At 44.4% G+C, this 27,906-nt stretch overlaps 1 protein-coding gene across 15 annotated transcripts in view; it reads right to left on the bottom strand.

Annotated features, from left to right (window-relative positions):
* The window catches only part of Dst (dystonin), a 419,328-nt gene that overhangs the window by 40,037 nt on the left and 351,385 nt on the right, over positions 1-27,906 (bottom strand). For 9 of the 15 annotated variants that reach the window (XM_036168011.1, XM_036168013.1, XM_036168012.1 and 6 more), the window contains 17 exons: positions 26,382-26,548; positions 24,423-24,582; positions 23,905-24,231; positions 23,140-23,224; positions 21,851-22,092; positions 20,928-21,134; positions 16,211-16,330; positions 15,949-16,056; positions 14,485-14,703; positions 10,381-10,584; positions 8,603-8,834; positions 7,329-7,555; positions 6,028-6,150; positions 5,798-5,899; positions 3,733-3,834; positions 1,936-2,109; positions 1,452-1,607 (listed from right to left, as the gene is read on the bottom strand). In XM_036168011.1, the coding sequence (XP_036023904.1) occupies positions 1,452-1,607; positions 1,936-2,109; positions 3,733-3,834; positions 5,798-5,899; positions 6,028-6,150; positions 7,329-7,555; positions 8,603-8,834; positions 10,381-10,584; positions 14,485-14,703; positions 15,949-16,056; positions 16,211-16,330; positions 20,928-21,134; positions 21,851-22,092; positions 23,140-23,224; positions 23,905-24,231; positions 24,423-24,582; positions 26,382-26,548 (2,955 nt within the window). The remainder of the gene's footprint in view (positions 1-1,451; positions 1,608-1,935; positions 2,110-3,732; positions 3,835-5,797; positions 5,900-6,027; positions 6,151-7,328; positions 7,556-8,602; positions 8,835-10,380; positions 10,585-14,484; positions 14,704-15,948; positions 16,057-16,210; positions 16,331-20,927; positions 21,135-21,850; positions 22,093-23,139; positions 23,225-23,904; positions 24,232-24,422; positions 24,583-26,381; positions 26,549-27,906) is intronic. The other 6 variants (XM_036168015.1, XM_036168017.1, XM_036168027.1 and 3 more) reach the window with 1 other exon arrangement.

Genomic DNA, 27,906 nt, shown 5'->3' with positions numbered 1-27,906 from the left:
AGCAAGTTTTAAAGTGACGGACTTCCTTTCCTTCAATTTTGGGGCTTTCTAGATAAACAGACCTTTAGTTAGATACACCAGCAGCCCCAAAGAGACTATACAAACGCTGCTGCGTGTTACTCTCACTAGAATGACCTTGTCATTGATGCACTACATACTTTCATAGAGACTATAATTACATGATTAAGACATTCTCACTGATCCAAATCCATTTTAATTCAATTTTAATGTTTTAAGGGATATTTTTACTACCATTTATTCATTTTCCAAATATAAAATTATCACATACTTAAGACATATATTTTATAGTAACTTCTCCGAAACAAGAAATATATTCCTTTATTCTCTCATTGAAGGGATGCTAGGACTACTTCTTTGAAAGGAGTCTTTTCCCTTATGTTAGTTAAGAGGTCATTAGAGCCCTACCCTACCACTCACTGATGTATGCTTGGCAGTAATCAAGAAAAGAATGTCATCTCTTATCCTATGCAAGACATCATACATCTGGCGGGGAGTCCAGACCAAGGGAGGCTTTCCAGATAAGGGATACAGCCCCTGGAATACTGCCTTTCTGACTATTCAATCCGTTCCTGAGGTATCCAATGAGTCAGTGTTTTCCAAAGGCACAAGCCCAACTGAGTGAGGAGTCACATTCTAGAAAGCATGCATTTTGACATGGTAACATCAGGAAACACTTCCTCCAGGCCTGAGAGTTAAACACTCCCAGTGTCGACATTTACAGGAGAATTGTACAAGATTCCTTCCTCTAATGCTCAGAGGCAGGGGGATACCCCAAGCAGAGGGTAGAAAGTTTCTTTCAGTGTAGTTTGGGCAATCCCTAGTCACTACACATTGACTTTTCAAAAATGAAGGGCAAAAAGGCCAAAGAGCTCTGTCTAACTAGTGAGATGAATGGGGTCTAAGGTTCCCACAGATTTCCCAACTAAATAATTGGATTGGGTGTCTTATTTCCTACCTCTATTACACACAGTTCTGATCACTGATTTAGGCAACTTTTAAGACAATTGCCAGATTTCCGACGATGTAAAAGCTTCTATACACTCACACCATGAGAACAAACATACTGTGTTTTTATGAAGAGTCATTCTGGCAAGCCACTGTTGTTCTGGGACCAGAGGCATTAAAAGCCACAGTAGAACAACAGCATTTTCAGCCTGGAAGTTTTTAGGCTATTCCTAACGTTAAAAAACGTGGGAAGCTAATTCAATGACAGGCATAATGAGGGACTTAAATCTTTGCTGTTTGCCATGCGGCCCTATTAAAACATAGCCTTGCTACCTTTGATAACTGTTGCCCCCACACAGTGAGGAAATATTTTATTGTACTCTTTTAGGCAGTGCATGCCAAGCAATTTAATGGCAAATAATCTGTTAAAATCGTAAACTTGAAAAACTCAAACATAACAAAAACAGGCGGTTAACAGTACGTACATGATGCTTGGCAAGTTCAATTTCAATGGCTTTCGGGTCTCCTCCAACAGGTTTCTGTTCACTCAGCAAGCCCTTTGTGTGCGTCATCCATGCCAGGAGCTCATCCAGGGCATGCTGGAACTGACCCAGCGCCAAGAGAGCACCTTCCAGCTTGTGCTGCCAAGAAGCAGAGAAGAAGAAAATCCACTTAGACTCTGCCCTCATGAATGATGTGCCCTTACAAAACAAGGGCACATCACCAACTGTTTAATGCTGTCCAAGTCCAGCCCTCATGATCTAGTCCTATCAGTCAACAACTCTAGTTTGAGATATCACACACACATTTGTGGTTAAATATGGTGCAAACAGGAGAATTTTAAGAAGAAAATTTAGATGCTTCTAAAGGTTACTGGTAGTAACTGCTAATTTCATTCTTACTGGTTGTTTTGTATTAGTGTCTGGGAGTGTCCATGTGTAGCGTCTGGACACAGTTCTTGGCCTCTACCTGTCTGCTGACAATTCTTTCATCCAGGCTATCCCATATCAATTTCAGCTCCATCAACGGGTCTTGAACAGTGTGCTTGTCAACCTCTCCTGTTACTTTCTTCAGCAAAAGCTCCGCCTGGTGGTTCAGCCTTTCCATTTCTATCTGTTGTTGATAAGCCTCTGACTTAAATTGCTATAAAAAAATACAAGGAACGTTTGAAAAAAAAAATCAGTAACTTTAAACCAAAATATTCTAAAATTCACATTTCTTACAGAAAGCAAAAGAAGTAGGAGTTTCTCTCCTTTATTTAATGTTTTATGAAGTTATCATATTGGTGCTTCATTTTTATTCTGTACAATAAAATTTAATAAATCTCTTGGAGAAGCTTCTTACAATATTTTATATGATTTTATATTAATGTATATGAAACATGGCTTTAAGAAATTTAGTAATTCCTGTTCTCAAAAAAAGTACACACTATACATTCCTCATAGTTTTTATGTTTTACAGCTGTTTTATATTCATTAATAATTATTTCTATACCTCACTGTTGATACAAAATAAGTTATGATTATTACTATTATTACTACTAGCAAGAAAGGGTCTTGCTCTATGGCTCTGGGTGGCCCTTTACCACTATTTTGCTTAGGCTTGTCTCAAACCCATGGCAATCTTCTCGACTCAGCCTCACAAGTATGGGGGACTACACACGTGTGGCTTTCCCTGGTCTTTCCTGTATGACTGACAGGCACTTCATGATCTTTGTTTTGCCAACCAACATTTTCTCAACAATAGAAAAAATATATTTGATTCTCTGATGTTAATTAATGGCTAATATTAGAATAATATATCAATATTACAATGCACTTCTGAATAATAAAGCACATTATAAAAGCCTCAATAGTGCCAGGTGGTGGTGGCAGCAGCAGCAGTCCACGCCTTTAAGCCCAGCACTTGGGAGGCAGAGGCAGGCAGATCTCTGAGAGTTCGAGGCCAACCTGGACAGCCAGGGCTACTTTACAGAGAAACCCTGTCTGGAAAAAACAAAACAAAACAAAAGTCTCAATAGCACAATCCAAATTTGGTTCTCCCCTCTACACACACATCCCTTTTAAGATATGGGGATATCTGAAGGGCTGTACATCAAATCCTAGGCATAGTTGCTTTTAAGTATATAGCTTTTGGAGTGAGTTACAAATCCTGTTCCTCACCCCCTTTTTTGCTCATTTGTAATTCTATAATCTCTCATTTTTAAAAATAAACACTTGTCAACACTTGATGTAGATATCATTCTGAAACAGCTGTAGGGCCTGTGAAACAGCTCGGTGGGGGAGGAAGGTATTTGCTACCAAGTTTGACAACCTGAACTTGATCCTCAGGACCCACGTGGTGGGAGGAGAGGGCCGACAACCACAAGCTGTTCTCCGCCCTCCTTACATGTGTGGCATGCTTGCGTGCAAACACAAACACATAAAGAATACATGGTGCCTGGCGGTGGTGGCTCACGCCTTTAATCCTAGCTCTCGGGAGGCAGAGCCAGGTGGATTTCTGTGAGTTTGAGGCCAGCCTGGGCTATAGAGTGAGTTCCAGGACAGGCACAAAGCTACACAGAGAAACCCTGTCTCGGAAAAAAACCAAAAAACCAAAAAACCAAACAAACAAAAAAATACATGGCATAGAAATAAATAGTACAATCTTGAAGCGAATATATAATGTTTTAATTATGTAAACTAAACAAACTTAAGTGAGAAATCTGGTGAATCAGTAACTTAAAAATACAGGCAGGCCTATACCAACCAGGAGCCCCACACATACCTTCAGCTCTTCAATCTGCTGCTTGACTGTCTCAAGATCCGTTCCAATTGGAGTCATTGAGGCTAACTTATTGCCTGCGATGTCAACCCAGTCAAATATTGCCTGAAAGATACATTTCCCCTGTGTTATAACAATAGCTCCAAAATGGCTGTGGGTCTGGTGTTATAGGGAAAGGCAATAACTAGAAGAAATTACAAAAGGCGCCTACTTTATAAAACTAAGATAGTTCGCCTGAAAAAAGCTTTAATATAAGCCAGCTCCTCAAATGCCAAGTAAATGTCACTTCCAATTCTGCACCAAAGCTGGCCGAAGAATCCTATTCTTAAACTACCAAGCACTTTCAGAGAAAAGTTCATTTGAAAAAGTTTATATATTCAATCACAGAAGTGAAAATTCCCATTTGCTTATACAAAAAGATACGGAAAGAAGATCCAAATGTATCGACATATTCAAATAACCAAGAAGGTCACTGCGGTTCACCTAACCTTTCTATACTATTCAGGTTAACATTAAAATCCTGCACACACATGTGATTATCATTACTGTGAACTGTGACAGACTTCAGAGTCCATTGGTTTACATATTCTTTCTAGGTTTCTACCCATTCTACCAAGGCCGAGCACACATTTTTTTTTTTAAAGGTAATGAACCGAATTAAAGGTATAACCAAGTTATTTTACACTTTAATGAAGATGACGGAAGAAGAGAAACCTTATAAAATATCTGGTATATTTAAATGACCATTAACCAAGGCTAATTGCTTAAGCAGCTACTTGGGAAGAAAATGCATCTTATCTTTTAATGAAGTCTTGACCCTTACGGAGCACCTAGCACCACATTATAGCTACAGTCATTTAGTAACCCAATATGCCATTCATGACCAACAGGACCTATGATGGACCTTATGTCTCTTGCTGTTGGTGAGGAGTGTGTGTCAAATCATGGTGTCTTGCCCATGGCTCCCAAGTGACCTCACATAGTAGCAGTACCATCTCTAGCCATGGAAGACAATGCCACTCAAAAGACTTGCCATTCTGACACAGCCTTACACACAAAGATGGGAGCCCAAAGTGGCTATCATTGGCTACTGGTTATTTAAGCAAGAAATTGGTACTTTGCTTGGGGTGGGCTGTGTGTTCAAGTGTATACACATGTACAGGAGTTATAATGAGGTCTATACCTTATTTCATGCATTTCCAAAGTTTAAAACCCTTTCTGCTGAGATAAAGCCTGGCTGGTGACATTTATTTTTACAAATATAGGATGAAATGGCATAATGAAAAAGGAAAAAATGTTCTCATATGAGCTTCAAAAAATAATATTCACTTAAGTGTTATGGAAATACTTGAGAGGTTTTTTCCATGTGGTAAGGAGTCTGGGAGATTAAACTCCTGCCAACCTGCTAGGAAAGAGGACAAGGAGGGGGGAAGGGAAGAAATTTCCCTGAGCTGGCCTCAAGAGAACCCTAAGGTTAGCAAACAGTTTCTATCTGGCTAATGAACTGAATGAAAATCTTGAAGAGACACAAGAAACAACTATTTTAACAATCACATATATGGAAAAAAGAAGGCACCTTGATACACCCAGTTATGAACCAATAAAATAAAAATCTATTTTAGCACACAGAGAAAACACTGGCTTCACGTCAGGTCTCTTAATTCTGACTTCAGTTCAACTTGGTGGTATTTTTAGCCCAGGTTTACTTCTTCTCAGACTCTGCTCCATGTTACTTCACTGCCTGGTGCTCAACTGTTTTTGAAAAACACTGTGTGGGAATATTTACTTTCGCTTAAAGAAAAAAAAGTAGACTACTTCTTTTCAAAGTAAATTCCACTGACATGTGCACAAATCCATGTTTAGATGTACTTATAAACCCGTATGTCTGATAGGTAAGAAGTATCTTCTAAAAAGGTTGAGTCAAACTAGCTGTGGCAATTACAGGAACAGCTTTGTCTGCCACCGCACACACAGTCACAGGATTGGGCTGGTCCCAAAGTGTCAATGTACATCAATAAGCAAGATTCCTGTTTCCAGCTAAGACCAGAGGACACGGCCACCACCTTACCTGCAATCCATCTTGGTACTGAACAGCAGCTTGCATGGCCTCTTCCAGTTTGTCAACCCGGTCTTTCCAAGCTTTATTTAGAGAATCCCAGGCTGAATTTAACTACAAAACAAATGTTCCAATCCTTTGAGTGTCAAATTTATAATTTAAACTATTTGTAACACACAGATGTTAGTTGCTACGTCTTGAGAAAGGCATTCTTATGAAAGTGGAAAACAAGTCATCGGTACCTCATCTATACTTTTCTTGACAATGGGCTTATCAGGGTCCCCACAGGCAGCGATCAACTCAGAGCCCAGTGTGGTGACCATGTCTAGCTCCTCTTGCAGGCCATCAAATTCCTCTCTTATTGCCTAGAATTCAAAACAGAGCCTCAGAACACCATGTAAAACTAGACCAGATCCAAGGAAAGATGTCACACAGAGCTGCCCATAGGGATTCCTAGGTGAAGTTAGCATCATTTCATTTTCTCTCATTTCTCAAGTTCCTGCAGTCATCTTCTCAACAAGAAAACAAAAGACATACTTTAGAGAAAATAATATCTTCTAAAGCCAAATCTTTACTAATAAAGGCAAAATACCAGAGCAATTTAAAAAATACCCCAAATATGGTAAAGCACCGAAAGACATTTTGTTTTTCGCCACGAGTCTGCCTGTATGTGTTCAAAACAGACACCAGTAAAATAGGAGCACAAAGATTTTATGCAAAGTAATGTATCTGTTGGGAAACTCAGGAAAACCGAGCTCTGGAGTCCCAGATGTCACCTTAGCTACCTATCACCTGCCAACTGCTGGTACCGCACAAAAGAGATGAAGTGGCCTACCTTGCCTTTCACTGTCACGGTTAAAGACACCCACTCAGCAGCGAATATTTAATAAGCACGAACAAAGCCCTAAACCAATTACTGGAAATGGAAATACCAGCCTAGCCTTCTCCAGGGACCCACAGCCCAGCAGGTCGTTCAGGTAAACACACAAGACAGTTAAGTGTATGGGGTGGGTAATAATTGAGCCAAACCCTGAAGGGTGTCACAACCGTGGCAGAAATGACATGCTGAGGTTAAGGAGAAAGGCTGTAAGGCAATTGTGGACACTCAGAAGAACACAGAGGAGAAGGAAGAGCAGAACAGTGCCTATGGCCACACGGGGAACCATCTGGTGTGTACAAAGCTACACACCTGCCCTGCAAGGTCAGGGCTCTTTACCCAGGGGATAGTGGGTGCATCTGAGGGGCCTTATGCAGAGGACAGAGACAGGAACACGGTTAGAGGCTGGTGACAGCAGACCTCTCTGCTCTAGGTTACATGGGAGGCCCTGGGTCAAGCATGAGCAGTGTGGATGCAGAGAAGTGATCTTAAGAACAATCTCCAGGTGAAATCTGCATGTCCATTATATCCTGGTACTCACGGCGCATCCTACGTTCAGAACCAAATACAAATTTTAATGGCATAATTTTGCAGTCACATATGGAATCAGGGTGTTATCATGCTGAACTTGGTCTTTTTTTTAGTTGAATGAGTTCTGTTCCTTACCTCCGCTGCTTCCTGTTGCTGTTTTACTACTGAGGGGTCAATCCCAGGATCTTCCAGGTCCCGGATGAAATCTTGAGTGTCTTTTGTGGTAACAACCAATGACATGTGGTCACACCAGAATTTCTCTGCCAGTTCCATAACATCCAGCAATCTGGCCTCCCTTTCTTCTACCAGCATGTGTATGTTTTCCCAAATGAAAACCATTTGGTCCAACTTGTCCTGCACGGCTACACAGCAAAACCATGTCAGCGAAGATGCCGGTTATTATCTTTTTGGCAAAAGCAAAACCTGAGCACATACAGCGAGCAATTACTTGGTTTGCTAAATACATAGAACCAGGGACCCGGTTTTCACCAACTGCAGTGTATGTGTTACCACTGGGCCAACACCTATCACAAATAATGCAACATCTGTAGGTCTGCTCTGGCTGAAGTAAGACTTTTCCTTACCAAAGTCGATGCTTAAGGATACATGGGCTCAAGAAGACCCAAGTTTTCCAAGTTTTAAGTTCATGAAGCTAGCCTTAATCCCAAAGACAGTAAGTAGTTAACCTAAGACATATTTTCTTATGCTCTCCAAGGATGAAATTGCTTGTTCAGTCTCAGGAATAGGACAAGGATTTGTACTCCTGACTTGCCTCTGGAACACTCTTATTTCTGCCATCTACACACCCTTCCTTTGAGTCACAGAGCACAACTCTACCATGAGTGGCTATGGTTACCATTCTGGTGGTTATGGAACAGAGCAGGCAGGCTAGATACGGTAATAAACTGTATCCCCAGCTGTGGCTGATTAGCATTAAGTTTGGTCTGAGAACCCAAGAGGCTCAGAGGACACATGGTCTCCATATAACCACGTTTTGTCTTCTACCAAGTGACCTCACAAACTGAGGAGGACATCAAAGGTCTTTTGCACAGTGACACATCACCATGTAAACTCTTTGGAGACCTGGCAGTTTGTTATGCAGTCACGTGGGCAGTGAACAGCATACAAGTCTAGAGCTGTTTTAAAAGTCATGTTGAGGCCAGGTGAGGTGGCGTGCCCTCAATCCCAGCACTTGAGAGGTAAAGGCAGATGGGTTTCTGTAAGTATGAGGTCAGTCTGGCCTACATAGAGAGTTCCAGGCCAGCCAGTGCTACATAGAGAGAGACCCTATGTCAAAAAAGACCCTATGTCAAAAAAAAAAAAAAAAAAAAAATCAAACCAACCAACCAACCAACCAACCAACCAAATAAAGGAAAGCCAAGTTTCTGCCATCACTCCAGAATGACTACCTTTGGCAGATATGTCTTTTTCGGTGCCCTCAGACCTGGCAATCATCTCCTCTCCCCTCTGCCTCAGAGTCTCATACAGTGGCTGTAGCTTCTCCATGTCCACAGACACACTCTTGTTTTCACCAATCTGTTCCCTGATCTTTTCAACCTCCGCAGAGATGGACGGCGGCTGCCTCAGCCGCTCCATGATGCGCTCCAGGCTCTCAAGGATCTGGTTGATCTTGTCATGAAACTGCAAGAAAACAATGGGGTCACTGTAACGTGCCTGTAAAATTTCCTTCAGTTAAAGACTAAGGACCCTTTGCCAACATTTCCATGCAAAGTTACATCCAGCTAGTGTATGAAGCCATGCCTAAGGTCATGACCTCTGTGCACATACTTATGAAGAGAAACCGAGTTCCCCATCTATAATTGAATACATTCATTAAGTATCATTCCTTGGCAGCAATATGAATTTTAACCTGTTGCCTAATTTTACAATTCAACTTTTTTTTTTTTTTGGGTGGGGGGGGATAAGATGCACATTTGGCTGTCAAAACTGATCATTCATTTAAAACGATCATTTTGAAATCCTCAAACATTATACAAGTGCATGCAAAATTCATAGGTGGTTTTGATTAGATTCAAGGGATTCCTTGAGTTATATATTTCTTGAATTAAAAAAAAAAGTAAAATTAAACAAAATAAATATATTCCCAAGGTTGTATCCAAAGTTTTTATCTAATTCATGGTCAAAATACAGCAAGAGATAGGAAATAATTAATTTTAATTTTGTATTTATAAAAGCATCATACACAATGTCATAAAACGGTATTTACTGTTAAATTCTCTACTAGCCTCAAAGTTGAGTGAGCCAACACTGTCCCAGTTAGTTTGAATGGTCAACTGACACATCCTAGAGTCATCTGAGAAGGAAGTCTCTCTTGAGGGACTTCCCAGATCAGATTGGCCTGTGGGCATGTCTATGGAGGCCGGTCTTCATTGGTAATTGATGAAGGAGGAACCAGTTCATCGTCGAGTGGCACCATTCCCCAGCAGACGGCGCAGCAGGGTGCAGAGGAAAGCTAGCTAAGCAGGGCCTCTGAGTAGGCCGCCAGGCAATGTTTCTCCAGGGGTTCTGTTTCGAGTCCTGCTAAGCTCCTGCCCAGCCATCCCACAATGAGGGACTGTGACCCGGAAGTGGAAAATGAAACAAACCCACTCCTCCCCTGTGCTGCTTCTGACCAGAGTGGTTTTCTGCAACAGCAGGGGCACTAGAACACACACTCAGGATTACAGAAAGTGCCACTCCCCACCCCCCAACACCAGGATCTAATGACAAAAAACAAAACCCTACAGGTATTCAAAGAGCCAATTTCTTGAAAAGCGATACTGACAAAAACTGTTGCCTACTTAACATTCTTATCTTGATTTATCTGGCTTATTGCTTAGGACTTCCTCTGAATGCCTTCTTGGAAATGTCTTACTATTAATGACTGTAATAGTTTCTTTTCTCTCCCCAATGTCAAAGACTGTGTCCCACTTACAATGGACATGGGGCAAGCATCCGACCATTGCTGCAGGTAGGTTTCCTACTCGCTGACATTTCTTTTTTATTGTAGCCTGAAGCAGGCAGAGAAACCCAAGAGTTGGCTGCAAGCAAGCGTGAGTCCTGAGAGAAGAGGCACTATACTCAGAGACAGTACATCACTGAAGATAAACTCCAATCAGAGGGTCGGTCCAGGAAAGTGCTTTGTGTGCTTGGCTGTGGGGAAGAGATTAATTTTTTCCTGGGTTACCTGAGTTGACTGGGAAATGGCTTCGTCAAGTACCACCGCTCGCTTTTTGACATCTTCTTTAATTTGGCTGTACAGGGTGTCAGCCGCCACATACTTTTCTTGGATATAGACGCCTTCCTTTGGGCTCAATTCCAGTAACTGCGGCCCGGTCTTGTTCATCTTATCTATGTGGGGCTTGTGCTCGGCTATCAGCTCTCGCAGTTGCTATAATAAACCAAACAGCTTCTCAGTATCGCAGAGTCACACCTCCACATTACAACCGATCCCACCTCCAACGCAGGCAGCTGACAAGAAACACTAAACAATGCCCTCCCCGCTGCAAGGCACGGATCCATGCCTCTGCGAGGAGGAGAAACCCCAACACAGGACCAGACAACTGTCCAGTCACGCACCTTTCGGCACACAGAGGACGCGGCACTGAACGCTGACTGTACACGTCACAGCAAGAGCTGCCCCTTTTCACCAGAGCATCGTGCCAGGCGCAGTGGAGGAGTCTGAGCTCCTTGGCCCGGCCATGGCTTAGCGTGCTACTTTCTGCACATTCATAACACATACAGAAATGACAGGGGAGGGGGCATGGAGACTAGGAAGACTCTCAGTGGGGAAGAAAGACACAATACCGGGATTTTAAAAACCGAGAGAGAGGGAGGGAGGGAGAGACAGACAGAGAGAGAGAGAGAGAGAGAGAGATGACAGTGACCCGAGCCCACAGGCACTCCACACACCTGTGAACCAGTATCAGATGGATGCTCCTGTATGTTACATTATATTACATATGTATATTAGAACCTATTCCATATATACATGACATACAGACACTCAATGTATCAATTCATCTCCATTAGTTATTTTATTACCTTTATTTGTGTGTGTATGTGTAGTTACAGGTAAGGTGGTGAGCCGCCATGTGGGTGCTGAGAACGTAAACCAGATCTCTCGAGGAGCAGCAAGTGCTCTTAATGGCCAAGCCATCTCTCCTGCCCCCTATTTGTTACTGTAAACTGTGAACGTTTCAAAGGTAATGGATTTATCAAACACACAACTATATGCTGAACATTACTATAAGCCACAGTTAAAGAAAATATGTATCCTAAGAAATGTTGCTTAACTTTGACCTCTGATTTCGAGACACATGCCAGTGGCGCTGGAATTCAAGTGGAGTCACTCCTGTAAATCGGCTGAGGTACTGGGAGCCAGAACAAAGCTGGGACCTCTGAGGAGCAGTGCTTCCTGGGGCCACTCCAGAACCATTCCCACGGGAACCCTTTCTTTAAGAGTCTCTCAGGCCAGCCTCTAAGTGGAGGGCTTCACTTGGCCCTCGTCCTTACCCAGTGCAACCCCAATCTGTTTGCACTACAGCCTCTAGTGGGAGCTTCTGAGAGGGCTGACACTCAGGAAAGGCAGGCTAGAGATAATTTACAGGTGTTTTGCTGGCTTAAAGTTGTTCTGAAAGCCTACTGAAAATATTTCTACACACAAAGTCAATTATAAAAGTCTCTGTGTGGTAAGTCTAAGCTAAGGCGCTGCACGTGAGAGCGTGGGCAAGCACTTTCACAGATGTCCTGGTCTAGATCTTATTTTCATTCCATAGTCCTTGTGCTGAATCACAGAATGGAGGTGGTAATGGCTCTATCAGCCAAAATGAAATCACATGATAAAGAGAGCTGATGAAGTTATATGTATGCTCGACTTTTGTATTGCAGAAGGCAATGCTTGAAAAGTAACTGAACTCATACAAGGCCCCAGCTGAGGTTTCTCGAACTGCCTGCCCAGTTTGTCTGTGTGATGCTGCTGAGGTGACTTAACCTGGGGCCTGCTGTGGGATGTTCTGTATGCTGTGAATGTGTTGCTCTGATTGGTTGATAAATAAAAAGATGATTGGCCAGCAGCCAGGCTGGCCAATAGGTGGGGTAAACAGACAAGGAGAGTTCTGGGAACAAGAAGGCTGGGTGAGGAGATGCCAGCCCGCCGTCTAGGGAACAGCATGTAATGGCACACAGGTAAAGCCACGGAAAACGTGGTGACATAGATTAACAGAAATGGGCTGAGTTTAAGTGTAAGAGCTAGTCAGTAGTTAGCCTCAGCTAATGGCCAAGCAGTTTTAATTAATATAAGTGTCTGTGTGTTTACTTGGGTCTGAAAGGCTTGGAGCTGGGCAGGACAGGAGAAACCTTCTAGCTACAGAGGGCAGTGTGATGAGCCTTTTGTATGGTATCCTGTGACAGGCCAGAGAACATTTATTAGGTGCCTACTTGGATGTGTGTGTATATGAGCAAACAGCCTTTGCCTGGATGTGGTGTTACACACCTATAATTCCAGCAGTCAGGAGGCTGAGGCAGGAGGATGGTGAGTTTGAGGCCAGTCTGGATTACATAGGGAGACCTTCTCTCAGGGGTGAGGGGTGGAGAGTGTGGAAACCGCATGCGACCCAATAATTCTTGAGGTCATCCTGCTGGAGAAATCTCCCGTGACTTAGAGGCCTACAACACTTGATAACAGAGCCTCTGGAGGCTATCTTCACCTCTAGACAGGCCTTCCCCGGCAGGAGATTTGGACTTAGAAAAGAAATGCCTTTCGAGGGCTGCAAAAAGCTATTTAGTATGAACAGTTTGGAGACATATAAGGCTATAAAAACTTTGTCTTGCCCTTGATATGTACAACCATATGTTTGTTTTACAAGTTCAATTGTATTTTTTTTTTGTCAATTGTATTTTTAAGAGAAAATCAATTCTATTTTTAAGATTTTAATTAATGAACCATTTCTTACTACTAGTTGTTATTCTAAAAGCAGTTATTCAAATCACCTATGCTAGATATGTTTATGGTCCATTTTACACTAAGAGTCATTCAATGAACAGCGATCAGGATTCTGAGGCAACACACCTTTGTATTGGAACTGAATTCAGTTCAACACCATTTGTAAATCTTTTGCTAGCTGAATGGTTTAGATGAGACTCTGTAAAAATTTAGTGTGGCCTTAAACAGTTTTTCTAAGCTTTCATCTGAATAAGTGCTCCAGCTACAGACAGCCTTCCAGGCCCGTGTGCTAAAGAGGGAAAGGAAAAAGACCAACAGGCAGGAGCCGGGAAGTGACTCTGTGGGTAAGAGCATTCGCTGCTATTGCGGGGACCTGGTTTTGATTCTCAGCACCCACATGGCAGCTCACAACTGTTTAGAACTCCAGATCCAGAGGGTACAATACCCTCTCCTGGCCTCGGGGTGCTGTACACACATGGTGCAGGCAACAGACCCAAATATACAGAATAAAAGTAAGTAAATCTCTAAAAAAGTACTAAGTTCCTGTTATCTTCTACAAGATGTTGATTCCCACCCTGTCCTGGTTAGTCTCTGAATTCATCATGGACAGATCAGGAACAACCGGATACTCAAGCCCACAAACATGAAGAACTCGAACCCTCTTCTCAACTAAACGCTTTAAGTGTCCAGTGATATCAACAGTTAAGTGACAGCCAGAGGGATGGTTTCATAATGCCAGAGTTCCACTTTATATGATTAGGTCACCTCGTCACTGTCTTACATAGTGCTAGCGTGGACTCACTGGCGACGTTTCCTAGCCACCAGCCCGTGTTGACACCTCAGCCGGTCTCCTTCTCACAGCTTCCGTGACACTGCTGTTTTGACAGATGCATGCCCTTGTACATCTCCTCCAAACTCAATGGCTGTGTATGTCTGATGGTTCTTCTGTACACCTCTACTCTACTTCTTAATATCTTAATGGCTCTGGTCACTACACATAAAGCACAGAACATTTCCAACACCCGCACACGGAACACCATTCAACACACGTAACTGAAAGCACCTCAAAAGCTTGTGTAGCTAACATGTTCAAATGGTATGATTTTCCACCCAGGCAGGCTGTGGTGCATGTTACCATACGAAAGTCGTGATGGATGCAGTGTGTGGCAGCTCGCCAGCTGTGAGGGGGTGCAGACATTATTATTATTATTATTATTATTATTATTATTATTATTATTGTTATTGTTGTTATTATTAAAACACCCCGATTCTGCATGTGTCTAACGGCTCTTTACACACACCATCAACACCACCACCCTGGTTAATGGCTCTCTCTCCAGCTCTCACCCGGTGCTCTTCCTGCTGCCGTCTCAGAGTTTCATATTCCAGGGCTGGGGCAGGCAGCTGGGCGATGATTCTTTGTGTTTCTGTCAGCCACGGCCAGAGTTCCTCGTATGTCTCCCAGAACTGGCTAACGAGGGACTGAGCCCGCTCCAGCTGCAGGTGCCTCTCTGAGTTTATCTGGCAGATGGCATCATAGTTCTTCAGTATCTTATCCAGCTTTTTCTAGAAAATGAGATGAGGAAGCGTGTTTGTCGGGCTGGACGTTGTAGTTCAGGATGCTTTGACTAGTTCTGAACGCGTGGCACAGGGTAGGGACCCATCAGATGTATACGAGATAAACAAAAGGAACCTGTTCACATTAACGGTTTCTGTGCACACGTCCAGGTTAAATTAAAGAGGGCACTCGAATTGTTACACAAGTATCACTGAATTCTGCAGATACAAGCAGCAGAATTCTCCAGTATTCTTACACTGTTCTCAGGGTTAGAAAGTAAGTTTCATACAAGTCTACCAGCATTGACATTATTATTACCTGGGGGGGGGGGGGAAGGAAGATTATCTTTTACAAATGAAATCATAAGGACAAAAGTCAATTAAAAATCAAATCAATCACATGCATGGGAATCAAGGTAGGTCACTGTGCTATACACTAGTGTTGTGAGGTGTAGTGATCTGAGAGTGCAATGTAAACTCACAATAAAATAGGATGAGAATAACACCTGATAAACTGTAAGTCAGAACGGAAATTATTTCACGGTGATCTGTATTTTCTATTTCTGAATTTTTGAAAAACAATACTTAGTTATAGCCTAATAACCTGCCCTTGTAGAAATGAAAGAGAGAAAATATCATTATACCATACAATCTGTAATTTTATCTGCGGTATTTTACCTACAATGTAATTTAAGGCATGATGTCTGCATATCGTTACTTGGGGTCACACACTTACCTGGATGTATTAACACTCAGTCATTTCTTTGAGGTACTCAGATGTGCATTAAGGTTGAGCTAACAATTCCTACCTGTGGATGGTTTTCTACCAATCTGAAGAACTATTAAAACCACATATACCCATTGCTTCCTTAGCCATTAGCTAGCTCACAGTTCCTATTGGCTTAGAGTAACTTTAGACAGAGTGAAGATCTATGTGTTTTGATTTTATTTCAGCTTAAAAGTTGCAAATGTTCCCTGAGTGTATGGCCCACGGCTGACATATCCCCTAAGCATCGTAACAGTAATACAGCTAATATTGATTAGATTGATTGAACGTTCAGTGCGTGTCTGTGTCAGTTAATCAAGGAAACTTTAACAGCTCAGATGCATTAACATAGACTGTCCTGATTTAAATGCAAGGATTCTGTCTCTTAAACAGCAGCTGCAGATACAGAGAAGGCGCCCTTCTGGAATTCGGTGCTCAGAGATGCTATTCATGGAGGCTCACTGCCTAGCATACGGACAAGGTGGTACCTTCATTGTCCGCTTTTCCTCTTCACTGGATGTGGTCATGATTTTATGTCCAGATCTCACAAGTTCATCAACAATATCCTTGTGTCTCAAAATATCCATGGTGAATGCCTGTGATTTACCAAACAAAGACAAAATACAAAGTTGAAAATATCAAGTCACCCTGACAGGGTCTTAGGGGAAGCAAAACCATGTGAAGGTATTTTCTAGACTTGGAGCCTCACCATGCATAACTTGGACAGCAACTGAAAATGTATTTTCTCACCTTTTGAACCTGTAGCTGAGCAGAGGTCTGGTCTTGCTCAAGCCTGATGTCACCCAAAGACATTAACTTCTTCTCTATTTCAGTAATCCAGGATAACTCAGCCTCTGCTGCTTGCTCAAACTAAACAAAAGATAATAATTAGGTCAGCAAGTTCCTGTGGCTGGTGCCAGAAGAATTACCTATTTACGTTGCTTCTAAATACTCCCTTTCCTAATTGGAGACTCTCAGTTTCTCTTTTCATAGCCTGGTAAAATAAGTTGTGAGTAACTGGGTGATAGAGAGAAGAACTCTGTCCACGAGCCCTTATGCCCCGCTGTGTGGTAACAGACACAGCATGGACGCAAGGATAGCTGGCTCTGTGGCCTTCTGTTCAGCTGTCTCAGTATCCAAACATAACTGCTTTAAAAGCTGACAATAAGACACTGTTTTAAATAATTTTTTTTCCTGTGACTTCAGTTCTCAGATGGGCAGCCATCCAAGTCCCTGGCTCCTGATAAAAGAATGAAAAATTCCCATTTCTTTATTATATGTGCATATATATATATGCATATATATGCACATTTATATACATATATATAAATGCATGTGCAAATATCTGTATATGTGTATGAAGAATACACTCAAACAATTCATGTAAACGTCTCATTTAATACTGGACTTTAAATATGTACAAGATCATTCCTAAATGTTCCAGTTTATTCTCCTCATGGTAACATTAACTCATAGGTATGGCAGAAAAATTTAAAGCACAGAAAAATAAACCAAAGAAAATTAAAATCCAGAGTTCATATTGTTGGTTATTTAGTGACTGGGAAAGTCGGACTTGTAAAATACCATATGGACACTTCCATATTTGGCTATTCTCGTTTATTAGGAATATTCCCCACATTTCGTTTTTATCCCTTTGTGTTGTCCAAGAGCACGACTGTCCTCAGTGTCCACATCAGATCAACTCTCAGTGCTGTTCTGAACTAAGCAGGGATCGAAAGCGGGTGGGTGATACCGTCACCCCAGAGAGAAGAGAAGCATGAGAGCTTCAGCTGGAGGAATGGAGGGGTGGACACTTCCTTCCTCGGCTGGAGGAATGGACGGGATGGACACCTCCCTCCTCAGCTGGAGGAATGGAGGGGATGGACACTTCCTTCCTCAGCTGGAGGAATGGACGGGATGGACACTTCCTTCCTCAGCTGGAGGAATGGACGGGATGGACACCTCCCTCCTCAGCTGGAGGAATGGAGGGGGATGGACACTTCCTTCCTCAGCTGGAGGAATGGAGGGGGTGGACACTTCCTTCCTCAGCTGGAGGAATGGAGGGGTGGACACTTCCTTCCTCAGCTGGAGGAATGGAGGGGTGGACACTTCCTTCCTCAGCTGGAGGAATGGAGGGGTGGACACTTCCTTCCTCAGCTGGAGGAATGGACGGGATGGACACCTCCTCAGCTGGAGGAATGGATGGGATGGACACCTCCTCAGCTGGAGGAATGGGAGGGGTGGACACTTCCTTCCTCAGCTGGAGGAATGGAGGGGATGGACACTTCCTTCCTCGGCTGGAGGAATGGACGGGATGGAACTTCCCCCCTTCCTTCCCGGCTGGGGGAAATGGACGGGATGGCACACTTCCTTCCTCAGCTGGAGGAATGGACGGGATGGACACCTCCTCAGCTGGAGGAATGGACGGGATGGACACCTCCTCAGCTGGAGGAATGGACGGGATGGACACCTCCTCAGCTGGAGGAATGGACGGGATGGACACTTCCTTCCTCAGCTGGAGGAATGGAGGGGTGGACACTTCCTCAGCTGGAGGAATGGAGGGGATGGACACTTCCTTCCTCGGCTGGAGGAATGGACGGGATGGACACCTCCTTCCTCAGCTGGAGGAATGGACGGGATGGACACCTCCTTCCTCGGCTGGAGGAATGGACGGGATGGACACTTCCTTCCTCAGCTGGAGGAATGGACGGGATGGACACCTCCTTCCTCAGCTGGAGGAATGGACGGGATGGACACTTCCTTCCTCAGCTGGAGGAATGGACGGGATGGACACTTCCTTCCTCAGCTGGAGGAATGGACGGGATGGACACCTCCTCAGCTGGAGGAATGGAGGGGTGGACACCTCCTTCCTCGGCTGGAGGAATGGAGGGGTGGACACTTCCTTCCTCGGCTGGAGGAATGGAGGGGTGGACACTTCCTTCCTCGGCTGGAGGAATGGAGGGGTGGACACCTCCTTCCTCGGCTGGAGGAATGGAGGGGTGGACACTTCCTTCCTCGGCTGGAGGAATGGAGGGGTGGACACTTCCTTCCTCGGCTGGAGGAATGGAGGGGTGGACACCTCCTCAGCTGGAGGAATGGAGGGGATGGACACTTCCTTCCTCAGCTGGAGGAATGGAGGGGTGGACACCTCCTCAGCTGGTCGAATCCAGCCCTGCCTGCACGTCCCACTTCCCAAAGTGGGAGCAGAAGAGGATAATTCGGGAAGAAAAGAGAAGGGTGGGCCGAAAAGTAAGTCAGAAGATAATCCTACTTTAAAGAGTCTACATTGTCACAATGTAAGCACCAGATCAACTTTGCTCATCCCAAGGCAAGCAGAAGGCTGGCATGACATTCAGAGGGCTCCCACAGCATGAGGAGGGAGGCAGAGCCCCTTGGACCTTGGGTCCCGGGGATCAACACCCCAAGGGAGGTATTTCTTTGCGCCTCACCTACCCAAGATGAAGCACAGACCAAGCAGCCCATACACACCAGTGGACACAGACGCAGCCCCAGGAGAGACCAGTTCTCCCTAGCCAGAGGACACGGGAAGGGGAGGGCAGCCTAGCAAGGCAGGAAACAGACAAGACTCCCTCCAAGTCAATGGAATGCCACGGAGTGAAACGGCAGCCCCAGTCACTCATGCCATGAGAAGCCAAGGATTTCGCCCTTGAGTCTGCGACACTGTCCTCATATCCCCTTCAGGATGAGGTTAAGCAGGAGCCCAAGGTTTATCCCCATTGACTCAAAACTAAGTTCCCTCCTGCAGTGTAAATGGAGGCTGGTACTGTGCAGTCTGGAGTCACTCTGTCAGGTAGCGATGAGGCACTCTCCTTTGCTCCGCTCCGGGGGCAGTGTAAGTGACCAAGAGACAGTTCTCCTCATCACTCAGTGTTAGACCATCATGGCCTCCCTCCCGGTGCAGAGAGGGGAATGACCAGTCCCAAACGACAAAAATGAGACATGTGCCCTAGATCCTGAGGGGACCTGAGCTTTCACCTGCCCTGGCCACACTCCTGGTTGCTTCTGCCACACGGAAAACGGGTACAGGCAAATGAAATCAAAGTTTAAATCCATATAAAAACTAGGAAGATCCATCTGCCCCTGCCTCCGGAGTGCTGGGATTAAGGGTGTAGGCCACCATGCCTGGCCAATATTGTTTTTTTTAAGGATGGGTACTTTAGTAGTTTAGGTTTGAGAACAACGACATTAACCTGATTAAGCTTCAATGCATGCTAACTAATATGAACTCAACTTGTAACTCAGCCCGTATCTGCTTCATATCACTCAACTAACTGAACAGAGTCAACTGCTCAAGAAAACAGCGCGCCCAAAGGATAGAATATTTGTCTTGTTACTCAGAAAAGGCTTTGGTGCCGGCCTGGAGATGTTCAGATAAATTCTAATGAAAAAACTTTCAGTATTTTAAAATAGCTGAATAAACTTCACAAATAAATATGCCCACTTTCCTTCAACAATGAGGCATACAAATCCCTGAAAACTGTAAACTAGGCCGGCAAACACATTCCTCAGGCATGAATGCCCCTCACAGAAACTTCCCAGGCAGGGCTTTGCTACAGAGTCTGCCATCAGCCTTTGTGATCCTCGACTATTAAAGTAAGGGCAGAGCACAGAGCTTTAGAACCTGCAAGTTACAGCTACACAATGCTAGAGAACCAGCTTTGGAGACTCTCTCCCACAGTCTGTCTGTGCTTCCTGCTTCTGTCTGGCGTGACTGAAGAGGTCGGTCACCTATCTCCCGCTTGAGGTATCCTACAAAATCATATAGCCCCATACAAAGTTTGCAATCCAAACCCGATGACTTAATGCAAATAGCCACAAAGATTTCAATAGAGGCTTAACTATGCACAATAAACTTCTAAGCCCACTTCGCTGCCCACCATTTCCCACAGGGCTGTGGCTAGCAGCAGAATTCTCTAAAACTTTGGAGTAGAAACTGTGTAAGCCACAGGCAGGTCAGAAATTAGCATTTTTTCCCCTTTTAGTCATCTTTGGAAGAAAATTCTACGTCACCAAGAAAACTCTTTCCTTTCAAAAAACAAAGGCTTTTTCTTGCTGTAGCAAGCATGCCAGCGAACAGTTAATGCAGACCTACACACTAATTCAAACTATTTACTCACAGATACATCAGGCTAAGTCTAGGCACAACGCTAGTATGAGCCACATGCACACATATAGACACAAAGCATTCGGTTTGGAGAGCAGGGCTTTCCTGTCTGTGGCTGAGTGCTGTCTGTGACGTAATGGGGGGCAGATGGCTATCAGCAATATGCAGATCAGCAGTGCCCTGGTGCTCAGTCGTAGCCCAGCCAAATTCGATTAAAATCCCTGAGTTCATTTTTGAAGCACAGCGATCAGAATGGAAATGCGGCACTGGACATGTCTGTTTAGGTAAAGACCCTGGGCAGCTGGAGCACATCTGTTGCCCAGAAAACAACTGGGGTCCTACCTGCTGAGACCGCAGAATGGCAGCATCCATCTCTTCCACTTTCTGTGTGATGGTGTCGCTCACCAATCGGTAGCGCTCACTGTCCTCAGCTACCATTTTCTCGAGTCCTTCTCTTGCCCTCCAGGGTACCAGTTCCAACAAAGCACCGCTCACTTCATTGAGAGAATCCAGTAAGGCTTTGTTGCTCTTAACTTCTTTTTTCAGTTCCTTGAAAACATACGCACATACGGGTAAATGTTTGGGCAGGCTCTCCTCTGTTCTTGGGGGTCCTCTGCTGGCCGACAAAGCTGTACTTGGCCTGGCTAGTTCCATCTGAGCTAAATAAACCTCCATGATTTATAGCTATTTTGCAAAAACGAAAGTGTTTCCAGAAAAGTTTAGAGAACAGCTCAATTGTCAACATGGCAAGATTGCATCTTTGAAATGGAAAATAAATATTTACAGTTTGGAAAAACAAACCCAAACAAGTTATCATGTAAGTGATCAGGTAACAAAAACAAAACAAGAAAGCTGTTGCTCACAGTGAGGATGCGGGCTGGTGTCCACCACTGCAGCCTTACCAAGTCCCTTCCTCCCCTGTGGATCTGAGAAGAATGCCTGGAGAAGCCGTGCATTTTTGTGATGGTGCCAGAAAACCCACCCGGGCTACCCATCTCTGATATAAATGCTTTCCCAACCAAATTACAAATCTCTGAAACAAGGGTCATCGTCTTTTTCTGTTTTTCCTTCTTCACCATTCCATCTTGGGCAGGAAACTATATTTCCAGTCTCTTGAGTCTGACAGTAAACTCCACACTCCACCTGAATGGCCACCTTACTGCCTGTTTCCACCAGGGCCCACCCACCAAGACAACTGTAGCTGGAATCCTCACACATCCTCCCCTCACGGGTAGCCAATGCATTTGAGATGCACAGAGGCGTACTTTCTGTCTCTCTTGGACTTGGCTTGAGGCTTCTCTTTTCAGGGCCTGCGTCTCGTAGGAGAGCAACTCCACCTCCACCTTGTCCAGCCAGCTGCACAGCTCCTGGTGCATGGACTGCAGCCGTCTGGAGAGCTGCAGAGCGTGTTCCAGAGTCTTGGCTACATCAGCACTCAGTTTGGTGATGTCTTTGTACCTTGCTTTAATGGCTTCCAACTTATCCTGAATTATTAAAACTTCATCACCTAAAATTTCAAAAGACATAGGATTTCTTACAGATAGAAGGATATGAGGTGAGGGCAGAGGGTTACTTCGGGCACTACTGATGATATGCTTTGGGGGAAAGAGCAGACATTTTTCTAAAGGTGATCTAACCCAAAGGATGTCCTTACTTCTACCTCAGGATGTCTAGCTGTGGTATTATCACTAAAAACAGAAGTGTAAATGGCTACAGAAACTTTGGTTATGTGCAGTGTTTTATTTACCTGACAAAGCTTTCTGTCTTCAAAGAGTGAGGGCTGAACTGGCCTGCACTCAGGTCACTGAGAGCATGGCCTGGGAGTGGGGTTACATCAGGCAGGATATTTAACCTTCCTGTACTTGCTCATCATTACTCACTTTCATACTCCCGGGGGTCTTATCTGCCTCAGCTTCCTTTTCAGACAGACATAAATTACGCCCTAAGCTTCAGACTTCCAATTCAAAGTTCTAGATACATGTCCTTAGCCACAATGAATGATACTTGCCCACGCACACACACGTTGCTGAACTAGATAAGGACTTCCCTACAGCCAAGAGAATTGCTAAGCTAACTTATTAGTTTCTCTGGGTTGCTCAAAATCCTCTCACGGAGCTATTAAGCCATGCATCTGTTTTCTTGGTGGCTCAAGCTTGGAGAAATTAAACCTGTGGACTACCCGAACAAGCATCGCTGCAATGCAATCTACCCTAAAACAAAACAAACTGTCCAAGCTCATGTCTTCAGCAGTCTTCCAACAGTGGAGGATTAATATGGCTGGAGTGCAGGCTTCTCTGACCAGCTTCTATGCCAAGTACTTTATGCTATGAGTAATACACACGGCGTCCACCAAGAACACAAGTGAGGTCATGAGAAAGAAGTGAGATCACATTTAAAGTCTCGACTGACCTTGAAAACATTCTGCAGGATGAAGTCTTAGAGCTGCCTCAAAAAGTAGAAGATGTTTTGTCTTTTCCCCCACCCCCGTCCTTCAAATACCCCAGAAGCACTGTAGGATGCCGTCTGTGGACAACCCGAGCCAGGGGCATCTCACCTGTGGTTTGTTTGAGCAGCTCTAAACCATTTAGCAGTGCCTGGTCAACATTCTGTCTCCTGAGGAGGATGTCGTCTTGTAGAGCCTAAGAACACAGGGACCACTTACACGGAAGCAGGGGAAAACCAAATTTAAATCAGCAACTGCACTCATTAGCCTCAGAGAACTTTCACTGGGCTCTACGGACAGATCTACAGAGACACTGGACACTTTTTTTTGGGGTGGGGGGGGGTTTCGAGACAGGGTTTCTCCATGTAGTTTTGGTGCTTTTCCTGGAACTCACTTGACAGCCTAGGCTGGCCTCGAACTCACGGAGATCCGCCTGGCTTTGCCTCTCGAGTGCTGGGATTAAAGGCGTGCGCCACCACCGCCCAGCAACACCGGCCACTTTTAAATATCTGTTTACCATCCCCCTCTCCACCCACCTGTGTTCCACACCCCTGGCTCAACTACTATGATCTGCAGCACTCCCCTTTTAGAAGACACCGAGGGCCTTATAAAAATTGCCTCTGTGGGGTACTGAGGTACTGGTTCATCATGGGCCCTTGAATACGACAGCAATCACACTGACTATGCAGGGAAAAATGTCGGCTAAATGGAGGAATTCAATAACATGTCACTAAAAGCATCCTGCATACGTAAGAACAAGTCTATTGTGAGAATAATGAATCATAATGGACATAAAATAACACACAACTAATAAAAATGAATACAACAACTGAAATTGAAAAAAAAAAAAAAGATAAACGAAATAAATGAAGGTACCCGAAGCTCGGACTGCTGTTTCCATAGCGCCTCAGCGCTGTGATCCTGGACTGAGAGCCTGCTCAGTTTGCCATGCACCTCATTCAGCCAGTTCATCAGCTCCACTTCATCTTCCCCGAAAATCTTAGCGTTACACAAGGCCTGCTGGAGGAGCTCAGACCGGCTGTGGCTTTTCTCCTGAACCTCAAAGTACCACACTTGAGAGCAGTCTAGTTTACTCTGCACCATATCCTTATCCTCCCTGGAGCTCAAGATCTTTAAGGCCTGGCCAATGCTAATAGCCTGGTGTAAATGTTTATTGTGACTGATGATGTCATCTTCTAAAACCTAAACAAAGTTCAAGAAGGGAAAACAAAACAGAACAGAAAGGAATGGACAAATGAAATCATAAACAGAACCAAAAGGATGATTTTAAAATGGATTTAGTGTTGCAATTATGCTTAAAATAACAAACACATGACATATAAACCATGAAATAAATGGAAAGCTGAGCCTCACTGACATGTGACACATCTTACTTTGTGCTGTGCGATCTGCTCCTCCAGCTTTGGGGCCTGGGTTCCGATGGGCTCAGAGTTGGCCAGTCTCTTTTCGATGGCCGTGAGCCACTCATTCAGCGGTTCCAAGGTCTCGTGGAACTCCTGAGCTACCACTGAGATACCCTCCAACTGGCGGTTCCTGGACATTTGCCGAGACAGAGGTCAGTTAGGGAGGCAGAACATGTAAAATCGTCAAGGAATGTCTTCAGTCATGGGCCCTCCAGTCTATTCCAAACGTGGCTTTAAAGAAATCAACTGAGACTAAGCTTTAAAACACAGATTTTTAAAGGACATGTTAAAAGAGCTCTAAATAGCTGGGCGGTGGTGGCGCACGCCTTTAATCCCAGCACTCGGGAGGCAGAGGCAGGTGGATCTTGGTGAGTTTGAGGCCAGCCAGGTCTACAGAGCGAGATCCAGGAAAGGAGAAATCTTGTCTTGAAAAAAAAAAAAAAGCTCTAGATAAGTAAGATTAAATAAGATATCAAGTACCTGACCATGATAAAGGGTGAAAGCCACCTTCCCTGAGAATAGGCATGCCAATTGTAACAGTTTTTAAAGGCGGCAGCAACAATAACAATGACAAGAAGCACTGCTGGAGACACACTGTGTGCTCAGTCTTGCTAAAAGCACTCTGGATAGGACTTTCAATAGAGGCGGCAGCCACTGAAGTAATCCATGGCAAGGTGGTCAGAAGTGGATTTTAAAACTTGAAGAACTGTGACTGCTATTAGAAAAACACAACATCAAGTGTGTTTGTCAAAAGCAACAGTTAATACTTTGTGGGCTCAAATGTCAAAGACAGGGGAGTTCCTCGGATGTATTCACCAGGTGAAGTACTTTCAGAAGCACACGGCTGTAGTGGAGCATCCATGTAGCCATTCTGTTCCTGCTGCTCTTTTCCCCATCGGCCAAGGTGCCAGAGTCCTCTGCTGAGATCTGGCTTCTGTCCTATCTTCCTAACATGTTGACTTTTTCAGGAATAATATTATCTGGGAAATGAACTTCCTATGAAGCTGAGAGAAATTACAGAAATTGGCAGTGGGGACAAAATACAATTTCCATGTCCTTTTTTTGAGACAGGATCTCATTATATAACCTCGGACAGCCTGTTATGTAGATCCGGGTGGTCTCTAACTCACGGATAATCACCTGCCTCTGCCTGCAGAGTGTTGGGGTTAAAGGTATGTGCCACCATACCTGCTCAATGTCATTGTACCATCAACTCTCAGCACACAACATTTAAAAATCTTGCCCCTTTATTCTAGCTCTGAAGAAGTAGGAATTTTTTTTTAAGTAGGAATTGATGCAGTTATGTGACTGTGAACCCGATTGCTCACTCTGGGTGGTTGTTCTTTCCATGTTGCTATTCCTCGTCAGTTTAAAGCACAGTAGCACCATTGCAGAGAGGAGGAGCTGCACTGGTTGTGATTCTGTAATAAGAGTTGTGAGCAAGAGCCAAGGAGAGCCACATTCTAGCTCTACTGTCTTCATGGAGGGAGAGCATCACCCCGGGCTTCCTTTCTAACTACCTCCTCCCTTATAACAAGGCCATCACTTCCCTGTCTCCAAACTTTTTCCTCTTACCTGCATCCACCATGCCATGCATTTTCCCTTTAAAGCATCACACCTGTCATCATTTTTCAACAGCCTTGGGTCTACTGGTCTGCACTCTTTGGGGGCAGAGGTGATGGAGCTCACCCTCATAACCCAACGGGCGCCTGTGCCTGACTCATGGTAGGTAGGGAGCAACTGTGTAATACACAAATGAATGCATTCCTCTCAAGGGAAACGCTTCCGGAATGAGCAGGGATGACTTCAGAAGAATGAGGAGACATGCGCCACAACCCTTGTTAGATGTGCACACGCAGAGACGAGGGGCTTGAAGGAAACCACTGCTGCGTGTGCAGCGCTGCAGCCTCCCAGGGAACAGGGCGGTACCTTGCTTCCGCTCTGCTAAGCAGAGCCTCCCACCGGCTGTCCAGGAGGCTCAGCTGCCTGCACAGCTTCACTTTGTCTGCAGGTTCTGCCGAAGCAGCGATTTTCTCTCCTTCCCGTTTGATCACCTCCACTGTGGACTTCCGGTCTTCCAACAGTCTTTGCAGAAGCTTCAGACAAAAACATGCAGTATTTTAAGAGTATTTAAAAGAACTTTAAATAAATAGAAGTATTTATATCTTATATATCGTATGCACTTTTGCTAAGAAATATATATTTTGTATGGATATACATGAAAAAAATTATGAGAATTAAGGTTTTAAAAATAATCCACTTGGGGCCAGTGAGATGGTTCGGCTGGTGACCTGAGTTCGATCCCTGGGACCCACATGGTGGAAGGGGAGAACCGAGTCCTGTAAGTTGTCCTCTGACCTCCATCCACATGCACGCTGTGGCACATGCAGACCATATAAATAAATAAATGTCATAAAAAACTTCAAAAGAGGAAAGAGAAAAGCATTTGGTTGAATGATTAGCCGCTGCAATGCCAGGCACTGAGGTGTGGCAGTCACAACAGACAGCTCTTACAGATAAGGCCACTCTAATCTTCACAGGCTAAGCACACAGGCTAAGCAGACTGAGGCACGGGAAAAGTAAAACATCCTCCTTACTTTCATAAAAACAGGAATGCCCTAAGCATCCAACAGTTATCAACTCTGCCAAAATAAAAGAGTTCCATAAATCACCAGTGTTTTCAAAATGCCTTCCAACATGGAACACTGCATCACAGGCAGGCAGGTTACCATCAGGTCAAGTCCACAAGTCCGAGGCTGCAGGGAAGGCTTCTGGCCTTCCATGGGGGCAGAAGCAGCACTTCAAACCCCACATGAGGAGCTCTCAGACACCCCAAAAGAAGGGAGTGTGGGGTATACTGGGAATCTGAGAGCAGCCAAAAAGATTAAGATTTTAAGACTTAGCTGTTAACAGGAAATTCAGTTTAAATCTAACTGAAGGCCAGACTCTGGGTCACCTTGCCCTAACTAATCAAAACAAATCATCCCTGAGCAACCGTGAGTATAAGCACTGTGCTCCAGCACCGAGGTGCAGGAGCTCCAGCAGACGGGCCTCTGCTTCCTTACTCTGATCCTGAGAGACAGTTAAGGAATAAAAATTCAACAGTTACCCAGAAGTAACATGCTAGAAGAATACTACGAGATTGGGACCACCAAGCAGGGCATTAAGGGGAATGCATGCTTCCAAAGGGGAAGGATCTCAGACGCTCTTGACACGGTTCAGGACATGGCATAAACAATAATGAAGTGCCAGGCTTAGGTAGCCAGGAGAATTAACTGGATACTTTAAAAAAAAAAAAAAATTACATTTACCGTGGTGTGTGTGTGTGTGTGCACGATGTAGAGGCAAGGGGACAACCAACTTGGGGGAGTCAATTCCCTGCTGTCTCCACGTGCATTCTGAGGGCTTTCAGTAGTCTGGCTCATTGGCAAGCCCTTTATCCTCTAAGCCAACT

The sequence above is a fragment of the Onychomys torridus genome, chromosome 18 (genome assembly GCF_903995425.1).
Source record: "Onychomys torridus chromosome 18, mOncTor1.1, whole genome shotgun sequence".
NCBI lineage: Eukaryota > Metazoa > Chordata > Mammalia > Rodentia > Cricetidae > Onychomys > Onychomys torridus.
The sequence above is the reverse complement of the archived record's forward strand: the minus strand, read 5'-3'. Positions and strand labels throughout refer to the sequence as shown.